The sequence below is a fragment of the Callorhinus ursinus genome, unplaced genomic scaffold (genome assembly GCF_003265705.2).
Source record: "Callorhinus ursinus isolate GAN/ISIS: 27379988/994484 unplaced genomic scaffold, GSC_fseal_2.0 scaffold15, whole genome shotgun sequence".
NCBI lineage: Eukaryota > Metazoa > Chordata > Mammalia > Carnivora > Otariidae > Callorhinus > Callorhinus ursinus.
The window spans coordinates 2,130,019-2,148,956 of NW_027397077.1; the positions used below are offsets into that span (position 1 = coordinate 2,130,019).

Consider the following 18,938-nt stretch of genomic DNA (forward strand, 5'->3'; position numbering starts at 1 on the left):
CCCCTGTCGGTGCAGCACAGGGTCAGGAGGAAATTGGGGGGCTGGTGGGGGGAAGAAGGGCCTCCCCTTCTGTTTACACAAGCAGAGAACTAGTGGTCTTTCTGGCAGCCTGAAAGAGGTATTCTCTCTTTCAGTTTTCAGGGACTAGGCATCGGTTGGGGAATGTAGCCATTTGATGGTATAGGCGTGTCGGGCTGTGTCCCTGAGGTGCCATCACCGATATTCACCCTGCTGGTGTCGCCCTGGGCAGGGGAGGGTTAGGGGCGACGACTGAAGGGTGCGCAAAGATCCAGGCCAGTGTCCACCTCCCTGTGCCACATACTCTTGCCCACACGAGAACTCTCCTCATGGGGTGGACACCACCAACCACCGGGGCCCTCTGTGTGACAGGCCGGCATTGGCTCGTCCTGAGAGGTGACAGATAGGCCTTGTTCTTCCAGTGACTAGTGATCCCGCGTGTAGTTCCTTTCGTTTGTAGGCAAAAATGGGGAAGAGCAGGCGCGGTGCTTGTCTTCTAGGAAAACCCTTCTGCCACCTTGGAGGACCTGGAGAAGCCCGGCGTGGATGAGGAGCCTCAGCACGTGCTCCTGCGGTACGAGGATGCCTACCAGTACCAGAACATATTCGGCCCTCTGGTCAAGCTGGAGGCCGACTACGATAAGAAACTGAAGGAGTCCCAGGTGATGTGGTGTGTGCAGGAGGGTTTCGGTCGTTGTAACAAAGCCTCTCTCCTAAGGTCTGGGGAGGGCGGTTTCCTGTGCAAACTGCGGATGCTGCCGCGGGCCGAGGCGCAGCGCCCGGAGAGACGGAACGGTGGACAGAGGGCAGGCGAGGGAGTGATCCTTGGGCAGACGCCCGGTCTCTCAGCGCTAAACACTGGCCTCAGTGTTTTCTGATTTAAAAGCCAACAAAAATCCCTCACAGTCACAGTCGCGGCCTTTGCCCACGGCTACAAGAGTCAGAACCGAGGAGCCTGTGGCACACCGAGGGCACCCCTTGTGCTGGTCTCGCGAAGAACACGTAGAGGAAGCGGGAGCTCCGAGGGTCGGCCGCCAACCTCCTTCTCCCTCCGCAGTTCACGGAGAAGCCGCCTCCAAGAGCAGACGTCGTGTGGGGGTCTTCTGGTCATCTTGAGCGGGTTCTGGGGGTCCTAATGGCTTTTCTCCCGGATGTGCCCTTGTTGGTGTCGCAGGCTGTTGGGTGCTGCACACGGCACCCTGACGTCATGGCTCGTAAGGTCGCCATAGGGCACACACCTGTGGAAACCCAGACACGAGGAGTCCAGGTCCGTGTCAGTGTCTCAGGCTAACAGGGCTCTTATTTTTCATGTGCTCAGACTCAAGATAACATCACGGTCAGGTGGGACCTGGGCCTTAACAAGAAGAGAATCGCCTACTTCACTTTGCCCAAGACTGACTCTGGTAATGAGGATTTAGTCATAATTTGGTTAAGAGGTGATTTTAAGTTTTAAAATATTTGTGACCATAAGTAGCATAAAATTCCTAGTTTCACCCTTGTAAAGTGTCCCTTAATTTGAACTCTTCATGATGGCAGCCTCGGCACGTGTTGAAAGCGCTAACTTTCTTGCTGTCTTTTCTCTGTAAGACATGCGGCTTATGCAGGGGGATGAGATATGCCTGAGGTACAAAGGGGATCTGGCACCCCTGTGGAAAGGGATCGGCCACGTCATCAAGGTCCCTGATAGTATCCTTTGTGTAAAGATGGGTGAGCTCATCCTGAGCACGGGCGGCCTGTGCGGGGATCGCCGCAGGTAGAGGAGAGGGTGTTGTGGGCGGCCACGTTGGGGGGGCCCCTCTGAGTGGTGTTTGCCACTGAGTCCTTTCTTCAGTTGTACTCGGAGGTGCACCGTGTGTATCAAACTGATCAAAGAGCTGCCTATCCTGAGGCCAGGGTGCTCCCAGCTCTGTGCACCAGGGCTCTGGCGACTCAGCCCGAACCCCGGCTGGTGTGCTCCGTGCTGGGCACTGCCCGGGCACTCACAGGGAGGGCGCGGGAGCTGGCAGCAGGGGCCCCGACACCGGGCCGGCGTCTGGCAGTGAGCATGGGCCGGGCGGCTGAGTCTGTGTTTGGTGCAGAGGAGGGTCCTTTTCCTCAGTAACCAAATAAAGGCTCCTCAGAAAGGTAAACTCAGCTTTTGACAACGATGAAACTTAACTCAGCGGCACAGATTATGGCGATGAGATCGCCATTGAGCTTCGGAGCAGTGTGGGTGCACCCGTGGAGGTGACTCACAACTTCCAGGTGGATTTCGTGTGGAAGTCAACCTCGTTTGATAGGTACGTCCACCTTGCCCCTGCCTGCGCCACTGCATCTGCTCTGGGGTACCCCACTGCCTCCAGCATCTGGATGATTCTCCTCACCTGCGAGAGGCAGGCTTCACCGCTCCATAGTTGCGTGTATGCCGCTGACCCCGAGCTTGCCTTCCAGGATGCAGAGTGCGCTGAAAACGTTTGCTGTGGATGAGACCTCTGTCTCAGGCTATATCTACCACAAGCTGCTCGGGCACGAGGTGGAGGATGTGATCATCAAGTGCCAGCTGCCGAAGCGCTTCACGGCACAGGGGCTCCCTGACCTCAACCATTCGCAGGTTCTCACCCCTTCTGGGGGATAGAAGGGGCCTGGCCGGCAGAGCCTGCTTAGGTGGGTGGCCCCCCGCTCCCCGGGGGTGGCTGCAGCCTAACAACTGCCTGTTATCCAAAGGTTTACGCTGTCAAGACTGTGCTGCAGAGACCGCTGAGCCTGATCCAGGGACCACCAGGCACGGGGAAGACGGTGACCTCTGCCACCATCGTCTACCACCTTGCTCGGCAGGGCAATGGGTAGGGCTCAGCATGGCCCCAGGTGGGAAGGGAGAGACCTGTCTGCCGGGACGCCTGGGGGCCCCCGTTACCTTGCACTGTGTGTTTTACATTATCTGTATGTGATCTGGTCTCTGTGGTTGCTTTTCACAAGCAAGCCTGCTGCTCTGGTAGAGGCAGTGGTGGGTCAGTGCATCCCAAGTGTTGGGCCTGTGCACGTCGCAGAGCTCTGAGAGGCTTTACGGTGCGGACCCAGGAGGGTGAGGAGGCAGGATTCACTTAGTAGCATTGCTGTACACGAGAAGTGTGAAAACCAGCTGGGAACAGGAAGCTCCAGACCAGGTGGATTTCAGCTCCTTCAGCTTTGTTCACTGACTTTAGTCTTAGGTCACCAGTTGGGGGGGCTGCTTCACTGCCTAGGATTCAGAACAGCAGTTCTGGCAGTGAGTGTTTCCTGAACTTCCTCTGGCTGAGCTCTGAGACCTTTGTTCACCTTGTGTGTTGAAGGCCTGTGCTCGTCTGTGCTCCGAGTAACATAGCTGTGGATCAGCTGACTGAGAAGATACACCAGACTGGGCTGAAAGTTGTGCGGCTCTGCGCCAAGAGCCGCGAGGCCATCGACTCCCCAGTGTCCTTCCTGGCCCTGCACAACCAGATCAGGAACATGGATAGGTGGGTGTTGGGTAGCCTGCCTCGAGTGCAGCGCGTCTCCCGTGCGCAATCCCTGGTGACGCCTGGCTCCCGTGCCTGCTGACGTGTCGCCATGCTTCCAGCATGCCGGAGCTACAGAAGCTACAGCAGCTGAAGGACGAGACGGGGGAGCTGTCCTCTGCTGACGAGAAGCGGTACCGGGCCCTGAAGCGCACCGCCGAGAGGGAGCTGCTCATGGTGAGCGCTTAACCTCTGGGCCGTTTGGTTCCATTTGGCTGTGGGACCTCTTGCAGTATGCGGAGCATGCCATGGAGCCTTTACATCAGTTTAGTTTGCTTTTGAGAAAGAACTTCTATACCTCCCGTATTTGCCTTCTCAGTGGTTGTACATCTTGGCCTGGAGGTGGGTCTGGGACACTCCTCTGCTCTTTTGTAACAGACCAACCAAGGTTTCCCCAGCTCAGCACTGCCTCTCAGAGGCTGTCTTGAGGCACAGAACCACATCTGTGCTGAGAGGTTTTTGTGATGAAGCGTGATCACTTAGGGTCTCAAAAGGTAGTGCCACTACAGCCTGGACGTAGATGCATCCCCCAGGTGGGACAGTGGCCTGTTTCCATAGGTGTCGGGGAGGGTGCCAATCACTGTCCTGTCCAGCCTGCCCTTTGGGGCCTGGTAGCATTTACCGTGCAGGTTCCCTGATGCCTTGCCTGCTCTCGTCTCCAGAATGCAGATGTCATCTGCTGCACGTGTGTGGGTGCAGGGGACCCGAGGCTCGCCAAGATGCAGTTCCGTTCCATTTTAATTGATGAGAGCACCCAGGCCACCGAACCAGAGTGCATGGTCCCTGTGGTCCTTGGCGCCAAGCAGGTGGGCCATTCACTGTCGTCCTGTTTGAAAACCAGTGTGTGTGCTCTTGTTCCAGTTCCATGTCATTCTCAGTGCTGGGGGTTCGTTTCTGATAATGCTCTGTAATGCCATGTGATGTCCTGGCAGAGGAGAGGGGTACCCAACGGGCTCATTGAGTGGTTCTTGGAAGGATGGGTGCCACACACAGCACCTCTTGTGGGTCCTGAGTGCAAGTCTGTGTGTTTCATATATAGGTTTCCGAAAGTGAAACACTGCTTTGAAACCTCTGATAAGCCAAAATGGGATAAAGGGAAGAATATTCCTACTTTCTGAAAGTTCTTATTAACACCATTTTGCTTTTACAAAAGACGTACATCAGTACCTGTTCTTGACAACCAAAAGAAATCTGAAGAGGATTCTTGCTTTTACGACAAAAGCCATTAACCTCTAACATAGGTCTTTCATAAAAGAGCAATGGCATGACACGAACTTATTTAGCAAAGCTGGATGCTTCTGTGGTGGGCCGTGTCCTGTGCTGGTCACCTCTTCCTGGTTGAATTCATGTGGCTGGGTGGTTGTATAACACCAGGGCCCATTGGTACCACGTGAGTGGACGTCTGTGCGGTTTCACACCTGAGCTCCTCACCTGTGTGGGCCTCTCGCCACAGCTCATCCTCGTGGGTGACCACTGTCAGCTGGGCCCTGTGGTGATGTGCAAGAAGGCAGCCAAGGCCGGACTATCTCAATCACTCTTCGAGCGCCTGGTGGTGCTGGGCATCCGTCCCATCCGCCTGCAGGTCCAGTATCGGATGCACCCTGCGCTCAGTGCCTTCCCATCCAACATCTTCTACGAGGGCTCTCTCCAGAATGGCGTCACTGCAGGTAGTGCTCAGCCCAGAGTGGGGGGCCCGGAGGGAGTGCAGCCTGGGGAGATGAAACCTGTTGTCACGGCCTAAGCGGCCTTACATGGTGATCACTTATGTGTAGGGGGCACCTCAGAGAGGTACAGTGGTCTGCGGGATGGCATGTCCACTCTGGAGTGTGGGACGTCCTTGGCCTGTGGTCAAGGGGGAGCTTGTCCTTGTAAAATGCAGGGTCACTACCTGAGAATTCACACTGGGGGCCTATCACACGGTGGACAGAACAGGAGGTGGTTGAGCTGACCGTGCCTCCCACTCCTCACCCTGGTGCTCTCACAACCCGGGCCCTGGGGCTTCACAGGACTGAGGCCAGAACTACTCTCATAGTAACACTGAGGGATCATGTGCCCTTTTGCCATGCGGATGCTCGTGCTGAGGGTAGAGAAGCAACCCTGGAGGGCTGGCTGGTGCCTCGACATGAATGGGGACAGTGCTGCCAGACTGCCATGTGTCGTCAGCACCACATGCTTGCAGCAGGCAAGACCCTGAATGCGTCAGTGGAGAGTACTCACTTTACTAACCCCTTGGGTGCCCATCCGTATGACCCTGTGCATGACGAGGTAGGGAGTTCTAAGACACTTGAAGGGTGTGGTAGGTGCTTTTAAAAGGACTCAGGGACACAGTATGGTCGGTCATTCAGACTGGGGTTGAGTTCAGCAGGTGCTTTGTCAGAAATGGTCAAAGTGAGTCAGCCCATGGCTTCAAGGAAAACAATTGACATTATTTATTTCCAGTGATAAAACCTGAGGATTCAAAATGAAAATCAGAATTTTGGAAAACTCATGTCCCTAATCTGGGCTGACCCAAGTCTTTCCAATGCTGAGTGGCTTTTCTGGTGGGATTTGTGGTGGTGCCAAATGTCCGTGAGGCGTGCGAGTCTTTGGGAGCTCTGCTTGGCTTGGTGAGCAAGTACTTCCCATTCTGATGGCCAGCAAGGGCATTACAAAGTCAGAGGCCATCCCAAGGGCAGGGCAGAAGCCAGCATCACGAACCTGCAGGGTGACCTCCTGTCCAGCTTTGGTCTGGAATTGGTCAGAACCCCACGGTTGTGGGGAAAGTTATAAAACACTCTTCCCTTTTCCAACTACGTGCATCTGTGAGGCTCGATAGTCCTACTGCAAGGGCTGATGGGAGACTGAGCACAGAAGCAGAGTCAGCCATGTCGCTAACTGATTTGCAGAAACTCAAGAGATACATATTTTAGTGGGAAATGTTATTTTTTATAAAATATGTTTTTGGCTGATATGTGTATTTTTAAAGGAATTCATAAATATTTTATGTTTCTAGGTTTTAAAATACAGTAAATGTCAGTAGATACAAGCTATGTAAATGGTAGCTGCTTGGATTCCTCAACTTTTTAGGGTGTATAAGGGGTCCTGAGACTGGCCTTCTTAATGTCTGGTTAATGCCAGCAGCCTGCCATGTCGGCGTTGTCCGGCCTGCCGTCTGGGTGAGACGGAGGCTGAGTGCCCGCCTGGCCCGGCTGTGCAGCCGCGGTGTCATGCAGCCCTGGGGGTTGATGGCACTGTTACCATCACCATCACCATGACACTTAGAACAGTGCTGGTCCATTGGGTGGTGGGGCGAGGAAGGGCCAGGCCACAAGGAGCTTGTTTGCCATTTGACACTAGTTGGGAAAGCCACCGCATAGCACCAGTTCTGGACCTTGCTGGCCCTACTCTGCCTTCCTCCGTGGCGGCAACTCTGGGGGGCAGGGAGCCATAGTGCTGGTGGTTCCCTGCAGTGTCCTGTGTGCCCGGCACGTGGTCAGCACCCAGTAAGTACATACGCATATATATGTATGTGTATGTGTATTTTTTTTTTCCATTAAAAAATTTATTTATTTTAGAGTGAAAGTGAGCATGAGCGGGAGGGGCAGGGAGAGGGAAAAGAGAATCTGAAGCAGATTCCACACTGAGCACAGAGCCCAACACGGGGCTTGATCTCTTGACCCTGAGATCATGACCTGAGCAGACGCCAGGAGTCGGACACTTAATTAACTGTGCCACCTAGGTGCCCTGAATACATATTTTTTAAGTTCTTCATTAAAGTGTAAAGAAGCGCCCAAATCCTGTGTTCAGCTTGGTGAGTCTTCTCTAAGTGAACACATCTGTGTAATTCGTATCTGAACCCAGAACACAGCCTGACCAGCTCCCAGGAGCCCCCTTGAGCCCCGAGGTGGCCCCTGCCCAAGGCAGTGCTGGCACCCACCCAGACTCCCTCTTGGGGTAGCCTGACATTAGCTGTGGCAGGAGCATTATAGACCAGCCCTGCCCCCACCACCCCCAGTGGGCAAACGTTTGCCGGCAGCCCCTGGGCTAGTGTGCCACTGAGCTAGCCAGTTGGCTACTGCCCTTGCGAGAAGGATGGAGATGGATGTGGCCTCTTTCTCAGCTTGACATAAAGTGGATCATTGATGTTAGGCTGTTTTGATGGAAAAATGCCATTTTTCTCGTGCTGATCTGTTGATAAGATGCAGCTCCAAAATTCCCAAAGGGGTGAGTGGGGCGTGTGAATGGACGAGCTAATTTTTTAAATTATAAGGAAATAAATGCACAGGGCCCAGAATAGCCAAGGTGAACATGAAGAGCCCAGTGGAGGTGGTAGCTTACACTACCACATGTCCTGAGTACTGTAGAACTGCAATTGCCAGGGTACTGTGGGCATGGTGCCCAAGGTAGAATCCAGAGGCAGGCCCACCCGTCCGTAGGCTTTGGCCTGTGACAGGATGAGATTGACTCAACAGTGTCATCCACAAAAGCCAGTTGGAGGGACTTACGGGTCCTTTAAGGCACCACAGTAAAGCTTCTAGAAGAAAACAGAATATCTTTGTGACCCTGGGGTAGGCAGAGATTTCTTAAACAGGCCACAGAAAGCATCAAGCGGTGAGATGTTCAGGGAGTGAACCAGCTTTGTGCACTGGGCAGCTGGGTGTTGGTATGTGCAGCTTCCCTTCATCCGAGGTGTTCTGGGGGCAGTGGACCCGCTCCAGTGGCCTCCTCAGGGCCCCGTTGACCAGGGTCTCTTGCCCGAAGCCTACTGTTAACTGCTCTGGCACAGGCCTCTGCCTGTGATGGCCTGGTCTCTGTGTTGCTCCATCAGCACTCAGTCAAGATGGGCTGTAGCTTTTTTCTCTAATGGGTAGTGTTGCCTTTTTTCCTTCCCCGGTGACAGCGGACCGAGTGAAGAAGGGGTTTGACTTCCAGTGGCCCCAACCTGATAAGCCGATGTTCTTCTACGTGACCCAGGGCCAAGAGGAGATTGCCAGCTCAGGCACCTCCTACCTGAACAGGTAAGCAGAGACTCGCCCTCAGCATCTGCAGGCTTCAGTGGCAGCTTGGCACTACGTTTTCTACCGTGGTGCTGAAGTTTTTCCTCGCCCTCCTCGTCCCCATTCTGTGTGGACACCTAAACCAACAGCGTATTTCCACCTTGCATCTTTAGTGTGGGTTCTTCTATTGAGCAGATAGTGCTAAGCCCACGTGTGAGCCTGTCCCATCCCCTGTGACTCCCTTGGTAAATGATGGGGAGCCTGGCTGTGGGCGCAGCTGGTAAGGCCTTCTCAGGCCTGCCCCGGAGGTGGAGCTGGCCCTGCACCTCCCGTAGGCTCCAGCCTTGGTCTCGGGCCCGCGGGGACAGCCCAGGAGCTGAAAGGTGGGTTTTCTTAGGACGGAAGCTGCCAACGTGGAGAAGATCACCACGAAGCTGTTGAAGGCAGGTGCCAAGCCTGACCAGATCGGCATCATCACCCCGTACGAGGGCCAGCGCTCCTACCTGGTGCAGTACATGCAGTTCAGCGGCTCCCTGCACACCAAGCTCTACCAGGTGCGCGCACCCACTTGGGCCTGCCGGCTCCCCCCACCTGGCCTGCGGCTGTGCCGGCACCGGCCTGGGAGGGCGCGTGTTCCTTCAGGCTTTTCTCAGGATAGTTTTCAGAGCTAAACTGAAAATAATTCCAAGTCGAACCGTACGGTGTGATTATGAGGCAGCCTTAAAGTGGATGTTATGTAGTCATGAAAATGTAATTCACCCCTGTATCCTTGTCTGGATGAAATGTCCAGGATGTGTGTGCTGAAAGGGTGCGGGACGACATTTTTTATCTCTGCGAAAATGAGCCAGAATGCAAAGTAGCAACTGAGTGAGGATGACAGGTGGTCTCTATTTTGTTAACTTGGGTCCAGTCTAAGGTCTTTTATGGCAAGCATGTATGCTTTTATTATTGGGAAACAAATTGCCACAGTTAAAAAGGCAGCTGAAGCACAGGAAGGCCAGGAGAGGGGGGCTGGGGACCATGAAGGCCCAGTGGGAGCAGGCCCAGCCAGAGGGGCTCCATCCTTGCTGTCCGGAGGTGCAGTGAGCGGGTGGGTGGCATGGGGGTGCTCTGTAGGCCTCAGGTCCCAGGCTCCTTGGGATTGGACAGTGCACCTCAACAATGTTCTCACAGTCTGAGGGTCCTTGAAGGCAGCCAGCTGGCTGGCTGTGACTGTGTGTCCCTTGTAGGAGGTGGAGATTGCCAGCGTGGACGCGTTCCAGGGGCGAGAGAAGGACTTCATCATCCTTTCCTGTGTGCGAGCCAACGAGCACCAAGGCATCGGATTTTTAAACGACCCCAGGCGACTTAATGTGGCCCTGACCAGAGCGAGGTACAGAGGACTGCATCCCGTTGGGCCTTGCTGGTGGCAGGTGCCTCCCTCCTGCCATGGGAGTTCTTCAGAGGGACTTTTCCCTTAGAGTCTGGAGCTGGGAGGGTCCGCCCCAGAGCTGCTTCCTGCCTGGTTTGCCTCTTCGTCCGGTTCTTCTTGCACCACACCTGAACCTTGGGCTGAACTTGGGGCAGGACTAGGCCTCGCCAGCGCCAGAGGTCATAGCACTCCCAAGCAGCAGTTTAGAGAGAATGCCTCCCCATGAGACGCCTCTGTTTCATGTCCTGGTGGGTTTGTGTGGCCTCAGTTTTGTGGGAAGGGTCATCTAGGCCCTTTTGACCTAAAAAACCCACTAGTGCAGGTTGTGTCCACGTGGAGACATTTAATCCCTGAATCACCATTTGGTCTTGTCTACCTTTTTGGCCCTAAAATGTAATGTTTTTTGAAATAACAATGATAGCAGAGGGGACCCAGAGAATAAGGTGGCCCTTTGTCACCTTTGAGTAAAACCAGATTACAGCTGCCCCCATACCAGCCAGAAGTCAGGCTCGCTTCACACATTGGTTCCTTCCCCTGTCAGGACATGTTGCTTGTTATCTGTTACCACCTCCCCCCTTTCTAAGGTGCTGTCTTGTTTGGTGGCCAGCACTGGGGCACAGGGGTCCTGAAACAGCTCGGTGGGGTGAGCGTCCACCAGAGAAACCAGTCCCTGGCTTGGTCATTGAGGTCTGTGCCCTGGCCTGTCGGGGTTCCCGAGGCCGCGGAGCCTGCTGGGGCTGACCTCCCAGGAGGCCGACCCGTGGCTGCAAACAAGGAGACTCGTCTGAGCTCCTCTGCTCAGGGAGGTGTTTTGATGTCTGGGCTCCTCAGAAATCGTCTGCAGGGCGCCTGGGTGGCTCAGTCGGTTAAGTGGCTGCCTTCGGCTCAGGTCATGATCCTAGAGTCCTGGGATCAAGTCCCACATCAGGCTCCCTGCTCAGCGGGAAGCCTGCTTCTTTCTCCCTCTCCCACTCCCCCTGCTTGTGTTCCTGCTCTCGCTGTGTCTGTCTCTGTCAAATAAATAAATAAAATCTTTAAAAAAAAAATTGTCTGCAGATATACCCAGTGCACTGTGGGCAGCTTGCGTGGTGGGCTCCAGTGCCAGGTCACCGTGACCAGCAGTATGCCCTTCTGTCCCCGGCATTCAGCGGTGGGCGCTGTCATGGGCAGGCCGGGTGTCTGGGCAGGGAGGCAGACAGGGTGCCAGGAGAATGGCCCGTCACCTTGGATATGGATTTTGAGTTTCTGTTCAGTCTTGCTTCATTGTGTTACATGGTGTTCCACTCACCACACAGAGCCCCAAACACCGTGTTTTCGTGCCCACACCTTGCAGGTATGGGGTCATTATTGTGGGCAACCCGAAGGCCCTGTCCAAGCAGCCGCTCTGGAACCACCTGCTGAACTACTACAAGGAGCAGAAGGTGCTGGTGGAGGGGCCCCTGAACAACCTGCGGGAGAGCCTCATGCAGTTCAGCAAGCCCAGGAAGCTGGTCAACACCATCAACCCGGTGAGTGGCGGCGGGTGGGGTGGCAGGAACACAGGGCCTGACTGCGGTTCATGGCGTGTGCCAGTGGGTGGCGGCAGGTGCGAGTTGAGTTGTCACAGAGCTCCTCCGCCCCACATCTCCAAGCTTTTCCACTTGGCCTTCTGGGATGCAAAGTCATGGGTGGCGCCCAGGAGTTGGACACAGCTAGGAAACCCTGTGAACGCAGGGTGCTCTGGGGGACCTAGAAGCTGTGGTGCTGCTTGACGTGAAGCCTGAAGACAAGAGTTCATGCAGCATCAAAGGCCAGGTCCGTGGGGGAGGGGCGGGCAAGGCCCAGAGCCCAGCAGTCAGCAAGCCTTAGGGTCGGCCTAGGCGTGGCCTGGCCTTCAGATCTTGAGAGAGTCGTTCTTGTGTCGAGGTGGTAAATTCCTCACCTGTCTGAACCCTTTGCAGGGAGCCCGCTTCATGACAACAGCCATGTATGATGCTCGGGAGGCCATTATCCCAGGATCGGTCTATGATCGGAGCAGCCAGGGTGAGTCTGCGGGGGACCACGTGGGCCCTGTGGATGTTGATCATTCCCACGCCTGCAGCTTTTGGCCCTGTCACTCCTGGGGTCAACTCCCATGCCTCAGTCCACAGAAGCTTGCCTGACAGTTCCTTCTCACCTTCCCTTGTCTGAAATCAAAGAATTGGTCTTTACCAGTGTCTAAATACGCATTTTTTAAAAATATCACAGCTCTGCTTATGGAGGGTTGCAAGCAAATACTGTAGCTCTGCCTGTTTGCTCCTGGGCCCCAGGCCACGGTGTTCCCCTCCCCCTGCCCTTTGCCCACTCAGTGGGAGGGGCACCGCTGCAGCTCCTCCAGGCCGCCCACAGTCTTGGTTCTGGTTTCGCCGGTCTTCCCGTTTCTGCTTGCTCTCTCAGACCGCTCTCCTGTGTAGGGTCTCTGTCCTGAAGCTGAACATTACCCCTGCTGTGTGCAACACCTCCTCTTGCCTGAGCCAGTGTCTGGATGGTTCCCATTCATCCCCCAGATCCCTGCCTCCTGGGACCTTTCCGCACACCAGCCTCTACAGAGGGTGACTGGCTCACCCAGGTGCTTGGTGCTACATGCCCGCATTTTACACTGAGCTTCATCCCCTCGTGCGCTCACTGGCCATCCTGGGGCCGGGTGCACCCCGGCAGTTCCTCTCACGTGTGAAGTGAGCAAGCCCCCGCTTTCCTTGCTTGCCCAGTATTCTCCTGGTTGTTGGCTCAAGTGACAGATCTCATTGCCACATCCAGTGAGTTGCCGTGTAGGGTGCTCTGGGTCCATCTTTCATCCTTGAGCTCACCATGAGCCCAGCTAAGGCTCTCGGCCGTTGGGGGCGGACCAGAAGGCTGTGCTTGTCATGCCTTGGCTCCCTTTGACTTCCCAGGCCCTGGGGCAGCTCTGTGCAGATTGGGATATGCCTAGCCCCGGGGGCGGGGGGGTGGTGCCGGGGGGCCTTCATTTTCAGTGGGATCCGCTGGTCTGTTCAGTCAGGTGTTTTCTTGTTTTTGGTGGTAATGGTAGAGGGGTTGCGGGTAATATGAGTATAAAATTTTCTCCACAAAGAACTTTTTTTTTTCAATTGGAAATGCAACGTAGCTTCAATCTTTTGGGTGCTTGTAGGCCAGGGATTCTCCAAATCCCCTGGGAGAAAAGGCTTGTTCCCAGGAGCCAGCTCCAGGGAGGCTATCAAGAGTGGGGGTCGAGTGGTGAGATTCTGTATCACTCAGGTGGCTTTGCTGTCGGGCTGCCCTGAGAAACACTGTGGCAGTCGGAGCAGTGGCAGGATGCGAGTGACATTCCAGCCACTCCAGCTGCCATTGGCGGGGCAGGCAGCAGGCTCGTTGGGATGTGGTGGTGACGCCAGCCATCCGCCTTGTGTCTTGCAGGCCGGCCTTCAAACATGTACTTCCAGACCCACGACCAGATCGGCATGATCAGTGCAGGCCCCAGCCATGTGGCCGCCATGAACATTCCCATCCCCTTCAACCTCGTCATGCCCCCCATGCCCCCACCAGGGTATTTTGGACAAGCGAACGGGCCAGCAGCAGGTGAGCACCAGGCGGCAGCACGGCGGAAAAAGCACGTTGGCGTTGGAGTTTGTTCAAGTCTGGGGTTTGGGCAGCTGGGCTTGTCGGTTGTGTGCAGATCTCCTTCAAGGAACGTGGACTGCTGTCTTTCAGGCCGGGGTACCCCAAAAGGCAAGACTGGTCGTGGGGGGCGCCAGAAGAACCGCTTTGGGCTCCCTGGACCCAGCCAGACGAATCTCCCCAACAGCCAGGCCAGCCAGGACGTGGCGTCCCAGCCATTCTCCCAGGGCGCCCTCACCCAGGGCTACATCTCCATGAGCCAGCCCTCCCAGATGAGCCAGCCTGGCCTCTCCCAGCCCGAGCTGTCCCAGGTGAGCCGGCGCCAGAGAGGTCAGGACAGCCGGGACTGACCCCCCATACTCACCCCTGCAGACCTGAGCACGGCTCCGCCTGGCCTTCTGCATAGGTCCACTCTCAGCAGGGGGACTGGGGGGCCTAAAGCATCACCTTCCCGATGCGGTCTTAGGCACCTGGTCTGGGTGACCTGTGTCCGATGGTGGGGTAACCAGTGTGGGTCTCCTGCCACTTAGGCTTCAGAACTGGGTTTTCCAGATTCTTCTCTGGGGCAGGTACTTGAGACTGGAAGGACGTGAGCACATCCTCCAAGTGGATGCTTATCTCCCCAACTTTGTTTTTCAGGACAGTTACCTTGGCGATGAGTTTAAGTCACAGATTGATGTGGCACTGTCGCAAGACTCCACGTACCAAGGGGAGCGGGCATACCAGCACGGCGGAGTGACAGGGCTGTCCCAGTACTAGAAGGCAAGCTGACCCCTGCAGGAGGTCTTCATCATCAGGATCTGGACTTGATGGGAAATCAGGGAAATGTGTGGTAGGGGTCTCAAGTCCCCAAGAGGCCAGCTTGTCCTGTGGCTGGCCATTTTGGCCCCTGTGCATCTGCTCGTGGTGACGGGGATAGGAGCTTCATGCACAGCTCCCTGCGTGGTGGTCCTTTCCTGAGAGAGTTCTAGGACTCCGTGAGGGAAGGGGTGGGTGTGGGAGTCCTGTCCCAGCTACACGGGGCACCTCTGCACGAGGGGTTTCAGGGTGCCGTTAAGACCCTGACATAGGGTTCCCCTGAACATGGTGTGACCAGAGCTGGGTGAGCCTGGGCCCAGGTCCCCTCCTTGTGTGTGTACTGGGTGAGTTGGGGTGCTGGTGCCACTGGCAGAAGGGCCCCTTAACTCCCAGCTTCCTTCTCCTTGGCGTGGGGAGTCACTAGTCTGGGCATCTGCCCAGCCTCCGAGGTTCCATTTCACAAGTGCACAGTGGGGTGAAGGGAGGAGCCCTGCACCTTCGGGGCCGGGGGGGGGGGTCCCTGAGCTGCTCTGATGGCCACCTGCCCTCCTCCCTCCCTGCAGGTGGCAGCGGAAGAGCTAAGCTATGTGGCTTAGTCCATCAGCATCTTATTCTGGGTAATAAAAAATAAAAATAAATGGATACCTGTTTTCCACTGCTAAAACTGAAGCACCACTGTGAGCAACAGGAGAGGGAGAGGAGCACCCGAGGGAGAGAGGAGCCCGAGAGCGAGCGAGCGCCCACTGCTGGCCCGCGGCGGCGAGGAGAAGGAGAAAGGGAGAGCAGGAGGCGGGCGGCCGCGGAGGACCGTCCGCCAGCGAGCCCTGCCAGGCTGCCCCGCTCGCCAAGGAGGCCCAGCGCTCGCCGCGTGCACACCTGGGTCTGCGACCAGGGCGGAGGGAGGCACACCCTCATCTCAGAGTAGCCCTTTCCTCTGTTCTTTTCTTTCTGTTTCTCTTTTATTGAAAGGGGACTACGTTTTAGCAGGAAAAACTTCGCATTTCTGTGCCGAGCAGGCTCCTTGCCGGGGCGGCGGTGCCGGGAGAGCCCCGCGGAGGTGTGGGTTCTGTCCACGCCAGCTCTGCAACGGCTCTGGTCACGCTGCCTGTGTTCTAAGAGGGTTTCATTTGAAGAAAACACGGTGTTTGGGGTTTTTCTGTTTGTTTTTTAAAGATTCTTTCAAATGAGTACTGAAAAATATACTTTCCTGAGTTTGTCTCTCAAATCTTAGTGGTGGACCTGGGAGATGTGAGAAGCTTCCAGAAACGAAGTTTAAACAAGCCAACACATCTCAAGATTAGGATCAACACCTGTGACGGGATCGCGAGGAGAAATTTTGTTTTCAGTTTTAGCTTCCAGCGGCTTCTCCCTGCACGTCAGGGCGGTGAGAGAGCACGGTCTCGTCCGGGGCCAGGCAGCCCCACGGTCTCCGCTGGACTCTGAGAAGCCAAGTGCTTCCTGCGCGGCGGACTTGTGCCCCACCCACCCCGGGATGGGCCTTGGGCAGAACTGGCTGTGTGAGGCCAGAGGGTGGGGATGTGGCTATTCCCCGGCCAGTGGCTTCTTCCCTGGGATCCTTCCTGAGGATTTGGTGGAAGACAGCCTCCAAGAGGACCCATCCCCAGGGAGGCGCTCACAGTCCCCGTGGCTGGTTGGACATGCCGAGCGCCCCACCTGCCTTGTTCTCTACCCCACCCTCCAAGTTCAGAGACCTTCTACCTGTGGGTACAGCTGTGATGGGGTGGGGTGATTTCTGCTTTTTTGGGGAAAAGGAGTTTCAGAAATAAGTTGGTTCTATGCCGAAGGGGCTTGGAGCAGTTTGTCACATCAGCTAGTAGAGGGGGCTTCTATCTGGTGGGGTCTGGGCCACAACTCAAGTTACTGTAGCTGGGAGAGCCACCCCCAGCTCCTTGCACACCACGGTGGGGGTAGTAGTCTCCCTGACAACCATCTACTTGGGGACCATCCCCTGCCTACCCAGGCCCTGGTGACCCTGACCACACACACCCCCGCCCCCCCCCCCCAGCGTCCCCGTCCCTGTGAGGCTGACACTGGCCCTTATCAAAGCCTCCAGATTCCAGCTTGTACTTGGGAGACGGGGACACATAGGCCACCTTCCTTCTGGCTAGGCCTCTTATTTATTACCATTGCTGTAGGGCTTTCGGTTTTCCCCTTCTTTTGGTAGGCCACATAGAGGCATAGAGTTTGGATAGGTTTCCGCTATGACCCCTTGTGCGACACCCCGTGGGCAACACCTGTGCCCACCCACCTGCCCTGTTCTATTCCTTGGAATGCTTTGCCTCTGCTTTGTGCTGTTTGCTTTGTTCTCCACCTTCATAGCAGCAGTTACTGTTTTCCAAATTGAGGAGCATCTGTACCAAGGCAATGTAACTTTTGATTTCTGGTCGATTTGTTTTAAGCTCTGTTGTCACCAATAAAATCTTAATAAACAGCTCTTGTGTTCACACTGGGGCAGATGAACTGCAGGGAGATGGCAGAGCTCTTGGTCCGGGGGCCTGGCTTTTTGGAAGCCTTGGGGTCACCTGGACGGCAAAGCTGAGAATGGCTAGATCGTTCAGCACGTCAGGGCCTGGGGGCGGGGGCGGCGGGGGGGTGACCAAGGCCCCTACATTAGGCAGCAGCTCCCAGGCTCTTGGACAGGTTAGCTGTTGGGCTACCTGGAGATTGGGATGTAGGACCCCAGCCCTGGGAGAACTAGGCAGTTGGGGTCACGGGGGGGGGGGGGGTCACTGTCCCACCACTTTGGCTGCTTCCTCTCCCGCCCCCAGGCGACCAGACGGGAGACAGGGGAGCGGACCACGCAGTGTTTATTGTCTGGGCCCCCATCTGGCTCCGTCAGCGGCAGCCACACTCGTCCACCACCATGTCCTCGTAGTGCCGCAGGACCACGTTGTCGCTGTTGTCGAAGAAGAGCACGGAGATGGGCGACAGGCGCGCGGGCACGCAGCAGGGCAGGCCGCCGGCGCCGGGGGCAGCCGCGTGCATGAGCGCGCGCAGCACGGCGTGGTTGAGCGGGGCCGTCCCGCCGGGGCCCGACAGCGCGGCGGGCAGCGCGCACTGGCCCTGGCAGTAGTTGGCCAGGAAGCCGCGCGGCGCGATGACCCAGCGGTGCCAGCCCACCTCGCGGAAGCTCACGTAGAGCCGCCTCGTGCGACATGCGCCCCCGGGGCTGCCGCCCACTGCGGGCTCGGCTTCGCGCCGCGGCCGGGCCAGCGGGTGGCACAGGCGCGGGTCGAGGGTCACCAGCAGCAGCGAGGCCTCGGCCAGGTGTGCGCAGGCGGCGGGGGCCCGGGGGCGCAGCGCCAGCGCCAGGCGTAGGCTGCGCGGCGCCGACGCGTTGCGGGGCCAGGCAGCGCCCAGCAGCTCGGCGCGCACCGGCGTTCGCAGGGTGGGCACCGCTTGACGGAGCAGCACCGGCCCGGCGCCCGCGCCGTCGCCCTCCGCTGCCTGCGTTATGCTCAGCTCCCAGCCGAACGGCGCCTCCGCCGCCGCAAAGCGCAGCTCCAGGCGGGCTCGGCTAGGGCGCTCTGCAGGTTCCACGGCCGATAGATCGAAGACGACGGTCCACTCAGGGCACTGCCCCGCGGCCCGTGCGGGCTCCGGGGGCCGGGTGGGCGCACCTGGGGAGGTAGGGAGAGGGCTGGGCTCGCGCTGCGCTCCCGCGGCCTGCCTGGCCTGCCCGCGAGGGGGTTTCTGCTGAGGACCGGGAAAGGTGAGCGGCTGGGGCTGGGGGCGCCAACCGTTAGAAGGCGTCAAATGGTGTGAAGTGGCGCGCGGGGGCGGGGGGTCGGGGAGGGGGGGTGGGGGCAGGGCATCGCTTGCAAGTAAGAGGAGGCCCGGCCCGGTGCAGGGCGGCCTGCCAGCGGGACCCAAGCAGGGCTAGAGATGAACGCATGCCTGGGGCCGGTGGGGAAGCGATGCTGGAGAGGTGGTATCTGCAGGAAAGGCATCAAATGGTGTGAAACAGCGGGGGGAACGAGGGGAGAGTGGGGGCAGGGCTTCAGCCGCAAGCTAGGGGCCTTGCCCCGTGCAAGGGAGCCTGGCCGTGGGACCACTCCAACCGGTCCCCGCAGGTGCCCACGGGAAAGAGCCCATGGAGTGCAGGGGTCCAGGTTGCTCGCGGGCTGGAGGGGACGGGTGGGGACACTCGGAGCCGCTCTGGCTTCCCCCACGCGGCGCTTCAGGCTCGTGGCTGGGCGCACATTGGGGTCCAGCCTCCCGGACACACGCCCCCAGCGCAGGCCCCACTCACCGCGGTCCGGGATGTGGCGCACGATGTTTCCGGCGACCCCCAGCTCCTCCACGTGGCACGGTCTCAGGGTGGTCCCCTGGGGCGTCCGCCGCGGGCCCACCCTGGCCTCCTGGGGGTCCCGGTGGCGGAAGAGGCGCCACATGACGGGGGGTACGGGCCGGGGCGTGAGGGCGCCCCGGTGCACGTCGGGCAGCCCGAGAGCCTGGAGCAGAGCGGCGGCGGGGCCCGGGGGCGCTGGGGCGCGCGTTGGGGGCGGTGAGGGCAGCAGCAGGGCCAGGAGGAGGAAAAGGACGCGGTGGCCAGGACGGCGGCGCGGCGGTGGCATCTTCCTCGCTGGC

General features: G+C 57.6%; 2 protein-coding genes across 4 annotated transcripts in view; one reads left to right on the plus strand and one right to left on the minus strand.

Moving 5' to 3' along the window:
* UPF1 (UPF1 RNA helicase and ATPase) overlaps positions 1-16,781 on the plus strand; it is a 37,152-nt gene extending 20,371 nt beyond the window's left edge. For 2 of the 3 annotated variants that reach the window (XM_025884783.2, XM_073901018.1), the window contains 19 exons: positions 519-680; positions 1,337-1,454; positions 1,606-1,704; positions 2,189-2,297; positions 2,449-2,608; positions 2,722-2,840; positions 3,327-3,491; positions 3,593-3,707; positions 4,193-4,336; positions 4,984-5,197; positions 8,410-8,527; positions 8,904-9,060; positions 9,736-9,878; positions 11,251-11,425; positions 11,858-11,939; positions 13,329-13,490; positions 13,623-13,840; positions 14,169-14,291; positions 14,891-16,781. In XM_025884783.2, coding sequence (XP_025740568.1) covers positions 519-680; positions 1,337-1,454; positions 1,606-1,704; positions 2,189-2,297; positions 2,449-2,608; positions 2,722-2,840; positions 3,327-3,491; positions 3,593-3,707; positions 4,193-4,336; positions 4,984-5,197; positions 8,410-8,527; positions 8,904-9,060; positions 9,736-9,878; positions 11,251-11,425; positions 11,858-11,939; positions 13,329-13,490; positions 13,623-13,840; positions 14,169-14,288 — 2,580 coding nt within the window. In that variant the 3' untranslated portion in view covers positions 14,289-14,291; positions 14,891-16,781. The remainder of the gene's footprint in view (positions 1-518; positions 681-1,336; positions 1,455-1,605; positions 1,705-2,188; positions 2,298-2,448; positions 2,609-2,721; positions 2,841-3,326; positions 3,492-3,592; positions 3,708-4,192; positions 4,337-4,983; positions 5,198-8,409; positions 8,528-8,903; positions 9,061-9,735; positions 9,879-11,250; positions 11,426-11,857; positions 11,940-13,328; positions 13,491-13,622; positions 13,841-14,168; positions 14,292-14,890) is intronic. The other variant, XM_025884784.2, reaches the window with a different exon arrangement.
* Positions 16,782-17,143: 362 nt separating this feature from the next.
* On the minus strand, positions 17,144-18,925 carry GDF1 (growth differentiation factor 1). The gene is made up of 2 exons (XM_025885754.2): positions 18,601-18,925; positions 17,144-17,968 (listed from the first exon to the last, which is right to left on the minus strand). Exons 1-2 carry the CDS (start codon positions 18,923-18,925, stop codon positions 17,184-17,186), a joined length of 1,110 nt encoding a protein of 369 aa, XP_025741539.1. The 3' UTR covers positions 17,144-17,183.
* Positions 18,926-18,938: the final 13 nt, after the last annotated feature.

What these genes read in the sequence shown, in the direction of transcription:
- GDF1 (XM_025885754.2), bottom strand. Translation starts at nt 18,925, where the DNA reads ATGCCACCGCCGCGCCGCCGTCCTGGCCACCGCGTCCTTTTCCTCCTC. An exon ending in GCGCCACATCCCGGACCGCG is followed by an intron (nt 17,969 to 18,600) that starts GTGAGTGGGGCC and finishes CTACCTCCCCAG; the next exon opens with GTGCGCCCACCCGGCCCCCG.